The sequence below is a fragment of the Squalius cephalus genome (genome assembly GCF_949319135.1).
Source record: "Squalius cephalus genome assembly, chromosome: 6".
NCBI classification, from domain to species: Eukaryota; Metazoa; Chordata; class Actinopteri; order Cypriniformes; family Leuciscidae; genus Squalius; species Squalius cephalus.
The window spans coordinates 48005738-48021261 of NC_137127.1; the positions used below are offsets into that span (position 1 = coordinate 48005738).

Genomic DNA, 15524 nt, shown 5'->3' on the forward strand with positions numbered 1-15524 from the left:
CCAGTGACTTCTGAATGCACAACAAAATGCAAGCACTTAATGAAACAACAGTGCATGAGAACTGCTTCACTCAAGAGAAATTGTCTCACCATAGTTTCAGGATTATGATGATCACTTTTTAAACAATGAAATTCTAAATGTCCCATTTCAGTGAGTTTAAAAACCTGCCAGAAGAATCTAGTCAATATAGTATAATGCCTATTTTCTTGTTCTTACTGCAGAGCCTTCCTTATGTGGGTCCAATTTCAGGAGGACTGAGAGAAGGAATGGCCTTGTACTTGCAGGGAGTTGTTCCTATTAAAGCTGGCCGGTAAGCAATTATTTATTTGGCCTCGGGTATGCAACCAAATATAAAATGAATGCAATACTAGAGTTCGGTCAGGGATAGAACACATCCTCAGATATGCACCGACTTAGGGTTAGATAATGAGGTCTACTTCCTTGAGGAGTTTCCTCCAACCTTGATCAAACCGACCTGCCTGTAACTTTCCAGTAGTCTTGAAGACTGTGATTAGCTTGTTCAGGTGTGTTTGTTTAGGGTTGGAGCTATACTCTGCAGGAAAGTGGATCTCGAGAGCCAGAGTTGAGAACCCCTGAGGTAGAGAGATGAGTCATTATCTGGATTTGGTTAATTCAACATTTCTCAACTTCCATACAGGTTTGAAATCAATTTCAAGACCGGGCAGTCTGACACTGATGGCATTGCATTCCACTTCAACCCTCGAATGAACCAGAAGGTGGCCATGAACAGCTTTACCAATGGAAAATGGGGAGCTGAGGAAAGTTTCTCTGACAACCCCTTTAAAAAGGGAGAAGATTTTGAGATGTTCTTTGTTATCAAATCAGAAGGATTTCAGGTATGTGCTTTGAAACACAAAACTCATTGCGCACCCCTAAAAGAAATCTAGGAACTTGTCCTCACACAGGTTGTGTTGTTTTGGATCAACAGATATACGTGAATGGCAAGGAGCAGTACACATTCAAGCACCGTATACCGCTGGAAAAAGTGTCAGCATTAAATATCAAAGGAGATGTTTCCGTGAACCTTTTTGGCTTCATAAAGGTAAGTTACATTTCCTACAGCTGTGGAAATATTGCAGCATTACTGAAACTTTGTCAGAATCCAGTGAGAATGACGTGAAAAGTAAAGAGCTTTCTAAATACACTCTCTCTGTTCCCTCATTAGAACTGGAGCACATCTTCATTTCCTACAGAAGTTACAACAAAAATCATCAGTTTGGGCAGCTCACGTGGGGGACGTTCCACCGTACAGTCAGAGATCTTGCAGCCAGTCCAAAACCCTGTGAGTGACCGTTCCATTCCAGTGACTTCTGAATGCACAACAAAGTGCAAGCACTTAATGAAACAACAGTGCATGAGAACTGCTTCACTCGAGAGAAATTGTCTCACCATAGTTTCAGGATTATGATGATCACTTTTTAAACAATGAAATTCTAAATGTCCCATTTCAGTGAGTTTAAAAACCTGCCAGAAGAATCTAGTCAATATAGGATAATGCCTATTTTCTTGTTCTTACTGCAGAGCCTTCCTTATGTGGGGCCAATTTCAGGAGGACTGAGAGAAGGAATGGCCTTGTACTTGCAGGGAGTTGTTCCTATTAAAGCTGGCCGGTAAGCAATTATTTATTTGGCCTCGGGTATGTAACAAAATATAAAATGAATGCAATACTAGAGTTCGGTCAGGGATAGAACACATCCTCAGATATGCACCGACTTAGGGTTAGATAATGAGGTCTACTTCCTTGAGGAGTTTCTTCCAACCTTGATCAAACCGACCTGCCTGTAACTTTCCAGTAGTCTTGGAGATTGGGATTAGCTTGTTCAGGTGTGTTTGTTTAGGGTTGGAGCTATACTCTGCAGGAAAGTGGATCTCGAGAGCCAGAGTTGAGAACCCCTGAGGTAGAGAGATGAGTCATTATCTGGATTTGGTTAATTCAACATTTCTCAACTTCCATGCAGGTTTGAAATCAATTTCAAGACCGGGCCATCTGACACTGATGGCATTGCATTCCACTTCAACCCTCGAATGAACCAGAAGGTGGCCATGAACAGCTTTACCAATGGAAAATGGGGAGCTGAGGAAAGTTTTTCTGACAACCCCTTTAAAAAGGGAGAAGATTTTGAGATGTTCTTTGTTATCAAATCAGAAGGATATCAGGTATGTGCTTTGAAACACAAAACTCATTGCGCACCCCTAAAAGAAATCTAGGAACTTGTCCTCACACAGGTTGTGTTGTTTTGGATCATCAGATATACGTGAATGGCAAGGAGCAGTACACATTCAAGCACCGTATACCGCTGGAAAAAGTGTCAGCATTAAATATCAAAGGAGATGTTTCCATGAACCTTTTTGGCTTCATAAAGGTAAGTTACATTTCCTACAGCTGTGAAAATATTGCAGCATTACTGAAACTTTGTTAGAATCCAGTGAGAATGACGTGAAAAGTAAAGAGCTTTCTAAATACACTCTCTCTGTTCCCTCATTAGAACTGGAGCACATCTTCATTTCCTACAGAAGTTACAACAAAAATCATCAGTTTGGGCAGCTCACGTGGGGGACGTTCCACCGTACAGTCAGAGATCTTGCAGCCAGTCCAAAACCCTGTGAGTGACCGTTCCATTCCAGTGACTTCTGAATGCACAACAAAGTGCAAGCACTTAATGAAACAACAGTGCATGAGAACTGCTTCACTCAAGAGAAATTGTCTCACCATAGTTTCAGGATTATGATGATCACTTTTTAAACAATGAAATTCTAAATGTCCCATTTCATTGAGTTTAAAAACCTGCCAGAAGAATCTAGTCAATATAGGATAATGCCTATTTTCTTGTTCTTACTGCAGAGCCTTCCTTATGTGGGTCCAATTTCAGGAGGACTGAGAGAAGGAATGGCCTTATACGTGCAGGGAGTCGTTCCTACTAATGCTGACCGGTAAGTGACAATTCCACTAGTAGTGTATGCAACCAATCCTCAGATGTGCACCGAATATGTGTTAGGTATCACCAAACACCACACGATAAGATACGGATTGCAATAAATAGACAAAACACAATATATGTCCATGCATCACAATATATTGATACCTCACCAAACATGCAAGAGAGGCCCAACCCTGCACTAAACATTAAATAATATGCAATATGCAATAATATGCAATATGCAATGCAAAGTAGTTCTTACAATGTAGACTAATCTCTGCAATCTCATTAGGTGGATGAGACGAATCATTATTTAGATTCAGATAATTTAACATGTCTTAACTTCCATTCAGGTTTGAAATCAATTTCAAGACTGGGCCTACTGACAAGCATGACATTGCTTTCCATTTTAACCCTCGAATGGGTTCAAAGGTGGCCATGAACAGCTTAACCAAAGGAAAATGGGGAGCTGAGGAAAGTGTCTCTGACAACCCCTTTAAAAAGGGAGAAGATTTTGAGATGTTCTTTGTCATCAAATCAGAAGGATATCAGGTATTTGTTTTGTGATTATCACAACCCCCTGGAAGAAAGCTCACATCTAGTTAAAGCTGCCGTCGGCAATATTTTTTTGATCTTATTCACTGAAACCGACACTATGGTCCGACAGAACAACATAAATCAGCCGGTTTTAGGGGGGGAAAAAACTCGCTTCTACCTCCAACTAGAGCCTGTTATTTGTTTTGCAAAAATCCACCGCTCCCTGGTTCTTCTGGTCCAATCAGTGTTAGGGCTGTGTGAGATCTGACTGTCAATCACAGTCCCCCTCCCCTCTCGCGCATGTTACAATATCACATGCACACGCCTGAAGTTCGCAGGTGTGTTGGATTGTACGAAGCGTGATGGCAGAGAGAAAATCTACTAACAAGCTTCCAATTCCTCGGTTAACAACCAGAGCTAGGAGGTCCAAAACAACCAAGGAAAAGAAAATGATGCTTCGATGCTGAAGAGACGGGTGCGTTCACAGAAAATCTGGTGCACACGCACTGACGAGCACAAACTCGATGATAGTGTGGGAGGGGCATGAGAGTTGTAAACATTAAAAATTTTGGCTAAGTTGGCCAATCTGCCAGACTTGACGACTGCAGCTTTAATACAAACTAATTATCATATATCCATGCATGAACAAACAATTAGGCTAACTCATGTTTTAAATACTGTTTTTGCAACTGCCAAATGACGATATGCTCATAAGAAGCAAAGCTAATATTTATTAAAATGCTACCTAAATCTTAAAGCCTGGTTTTGGTGTGTCAGGTACAAATAAAAGGCCAACAGCACAGCATGTTTAAGCACCGCATCCCTTTGGAAAAAGTTACTACAATCAACATTAATGGGAAAGTCACCATCAGCTTCCTTGGTTTTGTCATGGTGAGTGATACCAGCCCGCTTGTTCTTTATATACAATATACTAAAAATACAAATATAAAAATGCTGAATTGCATAATGTCTTGTATTTCTGTCAGGACCACTATCGTCAAATTCGATTGACAGTTAGGAGTTATTGGTGGTATGGTTCTGTTCTGGGCGAGAACTCCCTGTGCATCCATGCAGCCTAGCATGGATAAGAGCAGTAATAACCCTCCTTAGGGTGAACAGAACAGAACCAACATGAATGTATGCAGATCATTAATTCAAGATTTGAGAACATAATTTGAGAATTTATTCTGATTCAAGGGGAATCAGAATGCCAAATCCTGACTGACGAGAGGTGGAGCTGGGGAGGGAGGAGGGTAATCAGCTCCTGAGTTAGCGATAGCTGCTGATAATAGACAGTGATAGGCGTCGTATTCCTATAGGTAGACGTGGATCAGCTGAGAGTCACAGATGCGAGCTTGACTAACGTGACCTGCCAGAACTGACGCTACGCTTGATTTAATTCAATATAAAAACTGAAGCTTATATAAACCATCTTTGTTTTTACAGGGTATGTGAACAGGAGCATTTCTCTGGCTGCATTTCAAGAGAATAATTTTAAAATCATGCATGTCCCCATCTTGATATTCACTCATCAAGTAAATCATTGATTTAAATCTGATCCATTACCACAAATCAAGGTCAATGCTTATATTGCAATGGAAGCAAATAAATCAGATTTTCTTAAACCACACTGCTCTAATGTTGCGGATTTGTGTCACAATACGAAACACTTTTTAGCTCTGTCACCATATGGACATATAGACACTTGTAATGCATTATATTTATTGCAGGTTTTTGTTTTTTTTATTTTAAGGGAACTGAAGTCTAATGACAATGTGAGTTGGTTTTTATGCAAACTCAATGACTGCTTTTGGCAAACCATCCTTAAAGTAAACCTTATACAACATTAAAAACATCTTCCTAACTGCATGTTTCACACAGTGACACGGTGTCCAAAACAACTGAAAACTGACACTTGGAGAGCTTTACATAAATGGCCACAAGGTGGGACTCTTTCCACAGTCTTACAGACAGTGAACGGAGATCGTACACCCTTGACACCAGTAGGCTTCTGTCTGAAAGCATTAATGAACTGAGTACAATGTGCTTATTGTTATTATTACCCACTATAGCTATCATTACCAAAGAAAGAGAGATTAATGATTATCCTAGAAATATGTCACTATATCAGAGTACAAGTGTGGGCCAAGTAAATTAACTATATTGTATCTTTTAAGATTAGTGTTGCTGACAGATGAGTCCACATTGAAAGAATTTGGTCTGGTCCTTAAGTACAGTATGTGTTCTCTCTCTGGAGTAATAGTTATTGAAGAGTGGTATATAAGTGAATACAAATACAACGTAAAGGTCCCTTTAAAAAAAAACTTTTTTTCACATTTTCACATACTTAAAAAAAACAGTACTGAACATTATAATAATTTACTTTAAAAGAACATAATTAAGTGTGAACTGAAAGTAATGTTTTTAGACACTTGACTGCATGTTATTGACAATTAAATGAAAATTTATTATAGTTTATATTAAATGCAATTAGCAAGGTGTTTTTTAGGACTTTTGTACATTTATATGTAAATTCATAATTGCTTCTAGTCTTTGAAAAAGGGTTAAAGTGTACTGTTGAAAGTACTGACAAGCAAAACTAAAATATAGCCTACTTTACTTTTCTATTGATACTTGTGTGTCATGTATTTTAATTGTATTTTGATGCAATTTAGTACATTTAAAATATATTGACTGTAAATGTAATATTGAAGAACACACAAGGTACACTACACAGCTACATTCAAACAAAACTGCATGCATTTTGCAGAAGAACATGGTTCTTTCTCATAACTTAAAAAAGAGATGGAGATTATACTACTGCTCATAAAACATTTAGGCTTCAGAGATATAACCAGTTTAGATGGAAAGGATCTCGAGCTGACTAAGACGCTACTGTAGTGTTATCAACTATAATGAAACGACCCTTCACAATAGATGCTTTACAGTGAACTCTGTTAGAGAGATACATATGGCAGTTTATCTGTTCAATACAGCACCTTACTCCCCTGTAGAGTAGGGTGGTCCTTATTTTTAAAGTCTCCAATTGTCATGCTCTTAACCCTTCAAATTGTTCCTTTATATAAGAAAATACAGCATGCCAATTTTTATGGCAGTAACATAATAATTACTGGTAGCTCAATAGCTTTAAACTTTCTGAGATTTTGATGATTTTCGTAAAAACAGATCATTTGATTTGGTATTGTATCTGGCTAGTAAAATTCCAAAAAAATCTCCATAAAAGCATCTAATGCACCATATATTCCTAAATATGTATTTTAGATACATATCTCAGTTTACTTATTGTAGAAACTAAATCCAAATTAATCCATCCATGACCCGGTTTAGCAGATTTACCTTTCCTGGTGGAATCAATACATATTTCTATTGATGATCACCTTGGTTATTGTTTGGGTTTAGAACACATTTTTTGGTTTTAAAAAATTACATTACGTTCCTTGAAATTGACCCGGAACTTTGGCGGAGGCACAGGCAACCATGCAATGAAAGTAGTCAATGATCACGCCGAGAGAGGAGTGGCTCTGATTCAAGAATACAGTGGCTATCTCACACACTCTGAAGAACAGCTGCAGTTTCTCCTTCATGTGCTGGAAGATCACCGACGGATCTATCCAGACTGCAGAAATTCAACACTGGCTGCTGAGCATCAGAAATGAGGGATTGTTGAAAACTTTGTGCTTTTTTGAGATTGTTGTCATTGTTGTCATGTCAGTGTTGCTTTGATTTTGCAGTGTTTAACTTTGCATTTAATGAATGAGCACTGTGTCACTGTTTGTCCGACTGTTTATCCTGTGTCTTATTTTAGTCTTTATTCTAAACTGTTTTAATTATTTTTAGTTCTTTCTTGTTTCTTTATTTTAAACTGTTCTTTATTCTAAACTGTTTTAATTATTTTTAGTTCTTTCTCGTTTCTTTATTTTAAACTGTTTTGTATATTCTTATTTCTTCTGATTATTTTTAATAGTATGTAAAGCACTTTGAATTACCATTGTGTATGAAATGTGCTATAAATAAACTTGCCTTGCCTTGCCTTGATTTCAATAAAATGTAGTTCATTTGCAGCAACTTTTAATATTACTTGCATATCACAATAACGCCGCACAGCTTAACATAGGCAATCTTCCACATGATTGAGCTACCTCTAAATATAATTTTTTTTGTCAACATTTTTGCATATTTCTAATTTTGAAGTTAAAATGATCAGTTTAAAAGGTTAAGACACTATCATTTTGCAAAAAAAAAAAAATAATTGGACTTGATAAGGACCACCCTACTGTAGAGTAATAAAAACACATCAATTACAACATTTCAAATCGCTCAAATCTCGCCACCTCTGAAAAGCCAAGCTAATGTTGATTCTTGTTTTATTACGAGCTCTGTCTCGTTCTCCTTTCTCCAGCAGACTCTCTACCAGACTTGTTTAAAGGTCCCATTCCATGGATTATTTTTATTATTTTATAATGTTTCCAGGGGTGCCCTTATAATGTTAGTATGTTTTTTAGATCAAAAATTTGTATTATTTAGAAATAAAAGGCATATTTCCTAGCCTGATTTCATTCCCTGGTTTGAACACTCTGTTTGAAGGGGCGTGTCTGCTGTGAGACTTCAGTGTAAACGCCCTCTGCTGTGATTGGCTGACATGCTTGCATATGAAATATCTGGCATTACATGTGGAACTATCTGGAAAACTTTTACTATTACAGCTATTATACGTTTTTACTATTACAGCTATCTGGATTAACGAATCGTGAGAAGTTTTTTAAGTATTAAGATCTATTACCATCACATAAAAGGTTGCAGTGATGAGCATTGAGCAGATGACAGTCTGTTGATCGCGTGAAAGATCTTATCATTGCAACGCAGTTTCTGCACTCTCACTAATGATTTCACCAATGCAAACATGAGGCATATAAGTACAGTAAGAGCTTCGTTGTGCAGTGTAACAGCGTCATTGATTTCATAACGAGTTTTGGCAAGAGTCCAGATAAACTCGCGCTGTGTCACGATTGGGCGATTGGAAAGGGATTGTTCTTTGATCGCTTTCTGTATATTAATCACAGTGTAAGTAAGATTATTTTCATCCTACTAAGAGAAACGATGTGAAGTTGATCGCTACTTCCATATTAAATCACTACTTACCGCTTGCTGGAATATAGTTGAAATTGCCCCTTCGTCAGTATGAAACGCTGAGAGAAGCCTGCTTGATATTATCCCAGGTTAGAAAAACAGTCCGTGGTGAAATGGACAGAGCAAACTAACAACTTCGAATTAAACTTTTGCGGTATCCGATTATAGATAAACATCAACCACGTCTGTTGACATTTCGCCATCAATACACCTGTGTTCCTGTGGGCGGAGGTTACGGTTCTAGTGACATCACTAAAGAAGGAAGTAGAGGGGTGTAGTCCAATCCAGCCGTTTTTTGTAGTCAACTTCTGTTAAATAAAATATCTCGCTTGGCATTGAACTTTGAGCTTTATAATTTTACAGATATTATTTATACTCTAACAACAACATTACACACTAACTAAAGTTTGAAACATGGGATCACGAAGAACGGGACCTTTAAAACGAGTGATTCCCCGGAGAAACCATTGCGTCAGGTCTAAAATATAAACACTTATAAGTGTACTTCTTTAAAGTCTGATAAAAGATTATTAAAACAAAGATACTTTAAAAGTAAACTTTGTGTAAAGTAAAAGTGTGCTTCAGTGTGTTAAAAAACAGTCATGAAAGAGTGCTCTTTAAGGCACCCTTAAGTAGCCCTTTATTTCATTAATACTCTGCAATACAATACACTCCTTAAGGCTACATATTAATCAAAGCAATCTTTATGAAGAAAGATAAGATAGGCTAGGCTATATGGTAGTGAAACCACAGTGGTCCACATTACCTCTCACTAAGCAGAACTCTGATCTTTTGTCCTGTGGTTTTCTTACTCTCTCTTGGGCTTTCTCTAATGTGATGATATCAATGCCCTGTGAAAACTATTATCTCGGTGTTGCACAGCTAGGAGAGTGGATCATTAGTAATCAGTTTCTTCATGAAGAACGAGCTCTGCTGATACCAGGATAGATGCAGGGTAAAGGGAAAGTCCACTGATTAGAGACAGTGGAAAAGCACTCTGGTGTTGCAGTACAGAATCAGCCCACTAGGGCAGTACAGTAGCCGTGACTGTGGCGTATCTGTGAAGATGATGTAACGAGTCTGCAGTAAATCCACACCTAGTGTGAGTCTCATTATAAATCTGATGTCTGCACCCTCAGCGGCCTGAGACGCTGCAAACTTTTCACCTCATAAATTAGACTCGAGATAAGTGGTTCAATACCTGCCCTCCAGCTTAGAGACTGTAAGATGGTGTTTAGCCTGTCTGAGCCACTCCACTGAATAGGCCCCACTGGCAAGAGTTTGATTTACAGAGATCTGTTAGAGAGTGCAGAAACGTCCTTAGTGAATGAGAAATACAACGGCTGCATCCGAAATCGCATACTTCCCCACTATATAGTAGGCAAAAAACAGTATGTGACAAAAGAAGTATGTCTGAATTCACAGCACTCATAAAAGAGTAGGCAATGATCTACAGCTTCCGATGAGATTCTGAAGTGTGGATAAGATGGACACTTTACTGTCCCATGAGGCCACGGGAGAGGATTTGTGAATGACAGTCCAGCGACACAACTGATGCTGGAAGGTCACATGCAGGGCCTTAAGCAACTGGGGGCCCGTTTCAATAACTAATATGGGGCCCTACCTACCACATATAACCTAAACATGATAGAGCAGAAAAAGCAAGGATTCCTGTTGGTTTGCATCAATGGTGTGTTATTTTATTACGTGCACTTTCAGCTTCATGAACAGGCAGCTCAACATAGAAGTAATCCAACCTTATTTGATTAAAACTATATACAATTGTACAGCGTTTTACGTTGGAATAAGCCTCGCCCTTTCACGCAGGGCAACTTCACCGCTTAATTGATTATTTTATCAATTTTTCATCTTCATGAAATATCTGTCCTTGGTAAAACGGCAGTGTGATTTGCTTTGTGGGAAGTTAAACTCCTCTATCTGAACGGGACTGCTCCTAACAATATCAATTCGTTGGTCATCGGCAATATGCTCTGGCCAGCACCCCGGGTCTGTCTCTGTAGACGGGGCTTTCTCCCTGGCATCTCCCTCACCTGTCTCAGCGGTAGGAACTTCATCGTCATGTTCTTGTTCTAACAATGTTTGGTCATCATTATTGCTAGCAGTTTGAGTTGAAGACGGATAATCTTTATTTTGACTAGCATCCTGTGACGGGGGTTCGGCCGCTGCTGTCGCCGGTAGGGTTAACGTTACAGATGCTGGACCAAAGAAAGAGGTCACTTTTGGTAGACTGAATAAAGCTTTTCTTTTTTCGTCTGATATCTTTCGTTTATCAGCACCACTGGCATATGTACGTTTCATTTCCTATTAAAAATATTTTCCTGCTCAAAATAACGTTTTAACCTAACGACAAAAAAGGCAAAGGTATAAACACATAAACTACCGGTATTTATTTACTTCAGATCACCATTCCGGGCGGTAAACGTCGCCATGGTAACCGCAGCACGAGATCTACCAATCAGAGACGTCAGTGTTTTGCTTAGAATTATGGGTAGTGTAGTATTTCTCCAGAAGATCGCAAATAACAAGGTTGATTTTATACCTTGTGGCTTTTATAGGAACAGAAACTTTCGTTTCACAACATCGTAGCTCATGGTCAATCTACCTTGGATGGTTTAGACATTATGGCTGAAAATCAGTATCCTACGGAGAAAATGAATGGGATTTTGCTGGTCTGTTGGGGCCTCCCTTGGAGGGCGGGGCCTGTTTCAATTGAAACGGGTGAAACATAAGGTTTGTTCGACTTGAACCGGCGCTGCACAGACCTATCGGTTTATGACATCAAAGTACCGCGAGAGCAATTCAAAAGCAAGCATAAGGAGCCGTCTACTTTCTATTCGCTCTCGCGGTACTTTGATGTCATTCACCGATCGGTCTGTGCAGCGCCGGTTCAAGTCGAACAAGCCTATTGGTAAGGCCGCCTCTGGTCACATGATAATGACATCATTACTAATGTACGTCCAGATTACGTTCATACTATAACATACTTTTTAGCGGCCGCAACTAGGGATGCACCGATACGATACCAGCGATACAGAGTTCATGCACTCGTACTCATAAAAATGCTCCGATACCAAGCGATACCATGCAGCGTGTGTACGTGTGTCCAGACAAAGAAACAATGACAACAGAGAGAGTATATAATGGGGATAAAAAAGAAGGCTGTCTATTAAGTAAATATAGGAACACCTACAGTATAGGGACATTTGGAGCAGCCATCTTGACGGAATAGAAAATGCTAAACCGCCGGTGATACTCATAGACAGTAGGCTACATAAACTACAGTGATACTACAGCTCGTCCCGAAATATTCCTATCATGCCCGAGCGATGCTGTGCAGTTGGATGCGATCAGATACGTGATCATACAAAAGGAATATCTTTATACCGTATCCCAAAAGAAACAAAACGGAGAAACAAGTGGTTGGCGGCAATAAACAGGCAAAACGCTGATGGTGGTGTTTGGCTTCCAACTGTTTGTGATATAAGGTACAAGAAGTAAAATGTAAACAAGTTATGAAAGTGCATGTAAAATATACAATAAAGTTTAAATGAAATTATACAAGGTTACTTGACTTTTTACATCTATTAATTTTTTGTAACATGTCCATGACAACCGATAGCCTGCTAAGCTTTTGTATGCTTCTAATGAAGCTCCGGTGTAGCGTGATGGGAAGTGAATAAGGTAGCTGTAAATGTCACCGAACTCAATGTCAGGAAGTTTTTCTACACATTAAATGCCTTTTTTTGTGATGCTAATAAGTGCGATGACATGACGTTAAGAGTTAGCTGACGGCCGCTGCACTAATAGTGGTGGGGGAAAAGTCGATTTTGTTCAGTATCGAGATATCGAGATATAATAATATACTCCCTAATATATTACCCACCCCTAATAATAGATCCATTGCCACTGAGTAGCTGACGGATGTATTCCGTCAAAATGGCTGACACGCGGCTAGGGGTCACGTGACTGGGAGATCCCTATAGCTTGTGTGCGCGAGCTGATAAGACAAAAACGCAAGCGCAGCTGGTCGAGCTAGCACATCACTTTTTTTTTTTTTTACAGAAATCAGTGGAAAGTTTGTAATTCAGTCGGATTTCAATGGCAAAGAAAGTAAAACGAGACATGTAGCTTGTTATTAACGTTAACTGAAAAGAGAGAGAGAGAGAGAGAGAGAGAGAGAGAGAGAGAGAATGCTCTTGATTGCTGATCGTTCACTCAGCACGTGTTATTTTGATTAAAACTAAAGTGTATATGTATGTAAAACATGAACTGTTACCTGATGTATGTATGGTTCCCGAATCCCTACATTATTACTCACAGGACTTGTGCAGTTCAAGAAGTTCCATGAACGTAAACATCCAAAGCGCGCGCCCTGAAGACCAGCGCGTGAATACTGAATTGAATTGAATTGTCTTTCACGTCTTGCGCTTGTACGGACGAATTCACACAAAAATTATGTAAAAACGTCTGTCTTGGCGAGTATCCTAGTAAACAAAGTCGGCTATATCTCATATTCAAATGGCGTCGGTGTTCGGTCTTAAAGGGGCAGCAGTCTAATAAACCTGCTGCTGTGTTTTAGTGTTAATCGAACAAAGGACAAAGAAATTACTCACTGCCCTTGACTAAGTAGGCTACCTTTTGTAACTTTTCAAAAATATCCATTTATATTTCATTTGTACAGTAATGCATATGCAGTGTTTTGTTTTGTTTTTTACATTTGATTGATTACTGTAGTTTTTGTTTTAGTATCAAAATTGACAAAGCATTCAGGAGAGTTAGTAGATTAACGTTGGAGGATTAGAACTTGAAAAACGGAGTGTCCTGACGTCTTTCCGCGGTTAAAACAACATTCCTTCTGATGTTCATTCATGCTTATTTGATGCTATAAATTAACTAGAAGGAAGAGATGATCTGTTCACGAGCAGCTTTAACTGAGCGATCTGTCAGTCAGACACATTAAAGAGCCACACAACGTTATTTATTTTTATTTTATTTTTATTTATTTAATTTATTTTAAATTTCTTTAAAAAATTACCAAATTTGAAAGTTGAGACTTTGTTTCATATCAAAAGTAAGCTGGCCTGTCCTGTCTCGTCTCAGCGTGTGTGTCCTCTCTGCTCCTCGATGTATATTTCACTGTGTGAGAACATATGTGGCGTGAGAGGCATGGCTTGTCGGACATAGCAACAGTAACTAAAGGGGGCGGGTCTTGGCGAACAGTCAATTTGAATAAAGTATTGATATTTCGCTTGTGTCTAAACATTTGTACCACTGACCCAATCCTCTGCACTGAGCCCTGCTGGAGCAGCTCTAATATGTGCTGTACTATTAAATGAAAGATAAAATATGATAGAATGAAGAGTGAAAGTAACCGAAGCTCATACAATGCATTTTAGCAGGCTTAATTAAGCATGAAAATAACTTAAGGAAATAAATATTTGAAGAACAAATTAAGCCAAGTAATATGATTTATATTATTTTGGTTTCTCTATACCAATACATTTAAAAATTACAAATGCAGTGAAAATACAGGTATCGGTTACGGTATCGGTATCGGACTCGTTCTAAAAAAAGTGACAAAAAGTGGTGTCAGTGCATCCCCAGTCGCAAGCCTCTACAATGCCAGTAAATGTAAATCATTCGCATATACGATTAAATCTTCACTCTGGGTGACTAAATAATGTCTATCATTAGCCATTGGCTGATAAATGGCGGCAACACGGCTGCCGCCATTCGAGCGACTCGCTCGTATGTATTCTAAATGGCGGATTCCACACTTACGAGAATACTTGATTAGTTGGTACAAGTAATTACACATTAATGAGCACATATATTTTTGAAAGAACAAAGTGTTTTTTGCTAGGAATCAACTTAAAAAATTACACAGTGTAGCTTTAAGAACAAGCAGAAGATATGGCGGTTTCTCTGGTAGAGACTTTATGTCAGATTGTGTGTGTTATGCAGAGAACCGTGTTCAGTGTGTTGAAAAAGTGCCATTATGCATTGAAAAATGTGTGTAAAGCAAAAACTATGTTTAGACTTTTGGAGACGTGAGAAGAGGTTTTGCTCTGTGTGTGTCAGTGTAAATAACTGTGCTGTGTGTGTCGTATTAGTGTGTTAGCAACTGGAAAAAACTGTAATGAACTGAACCTTAGGTAAAGTGTTGCCCTTCTTACGGACAGTACTACAGTAAAACACACTGCTATTATGATCTCTTCTACTTTTTAAAGAGATTCTGCATGAGGGTTATGAACTGCAGAGGAATCCGGATCCTAAAACAGAAAAGCAAACACTGCTGGGCCAAAGTGCACGTTTGTGACGTGAGTGTATTACTGTAAGAAGTCTTTATAGTCCTGAGTTAACAAGTGACTGATCTGCAGCTGTGTGTGTGTGTGTGTGTGTGTGTGTCCATGTTTGGGTTGTCCCTGCGCTGGTCAATTTCTGTGCTATTTCCTGTCCGCCTCTGACCCAAACACACACACACACACACACACACACACACACACACGCAGCAGCTTAAAAATGTTCCCACAAGCAAACATTCTCTTTCTGAAGACGTCTAATCACAAACACTATTGTAAAGATTAATGACGTGTAGATTCAGTCTAAACTTAATGCTTAAGAACTTTAATTCAATATAAAATTTGTCATATCAGATATCTCAGACCAGAAGTGATATCTGCGTGCGTGCGTGCGTGCGTGTGTGTGTGTGTGTGTGAGAGAGAGAGAGAGAGAAACACTGTCACACCTTATTTGGCCTGGAAATTCATTGTCTCGCACACAAAGACAGTCACCTTCGAATTCTTTCAGGACTTTATATTTTTATTACAGAAAGGTTTGATCCGAGTGAACAAGCAAATCTTGATTTTGAACTAGTAG

The 15524-nt window shown here is 38.8% G+C and overlaps 1 protein-coding gene across 1 annotated transcript; it reads left to right on the top strand.

Annotated features, from left to right (window-relative positions):
• Positions 1-227: 227 nt before the first annotated feature.
• LOC307160643 (galectin-4-like) lies at positions 228-5100 on the top strand. The gene is made up of 12 exons (XM_079874835.1): positions 228-310; positions 659-857; positions 950-1063; positions 1187-1303; positions 1543-1631; positions 1980-2178; positions 2271-2384; positions 2508-2624; positions 2864-2952; positions 3293-3491; positions 4254-4367; positions 4923-5100. The coding sequence occupies exons 1-12, from the start codon at positions 267-269 to the stop codon at positions 4929-4931; spliced, it is 1404 nt and encodes a 467-aa protein (XP_079730961.1). The 5' UTR covers positions 228-266; the 3' UTR covers positions 4932-5100.
• Positions 5101-15524: the final 10424 nt, after the last annotated feature.

Bases quoted from the DNA above. Each gene is read 5' to 3' on its own strand.
- LOC307160643 (XM_079874835.1), top strand. From the start codon at position 267: ATGGCCTTGTACTTGCAGGGAGTTGTTCCTATTAAAGCTGGCCG. The intron at 1,064-1,186 runs GTAAGTTACATT...TTCCCTCATTAG, and splicing joins ACCTTTTTGGCTTCATAAAG to AACTGGAGCACATCTTCATT. The intron at 1,632-1,979 runs GTAAGCAATTAT...ACTTCCATGCAG, and splicing joins GTTCCTATTAAAGCTGGCCG to GTTTGAAATCAATTTCAAGA.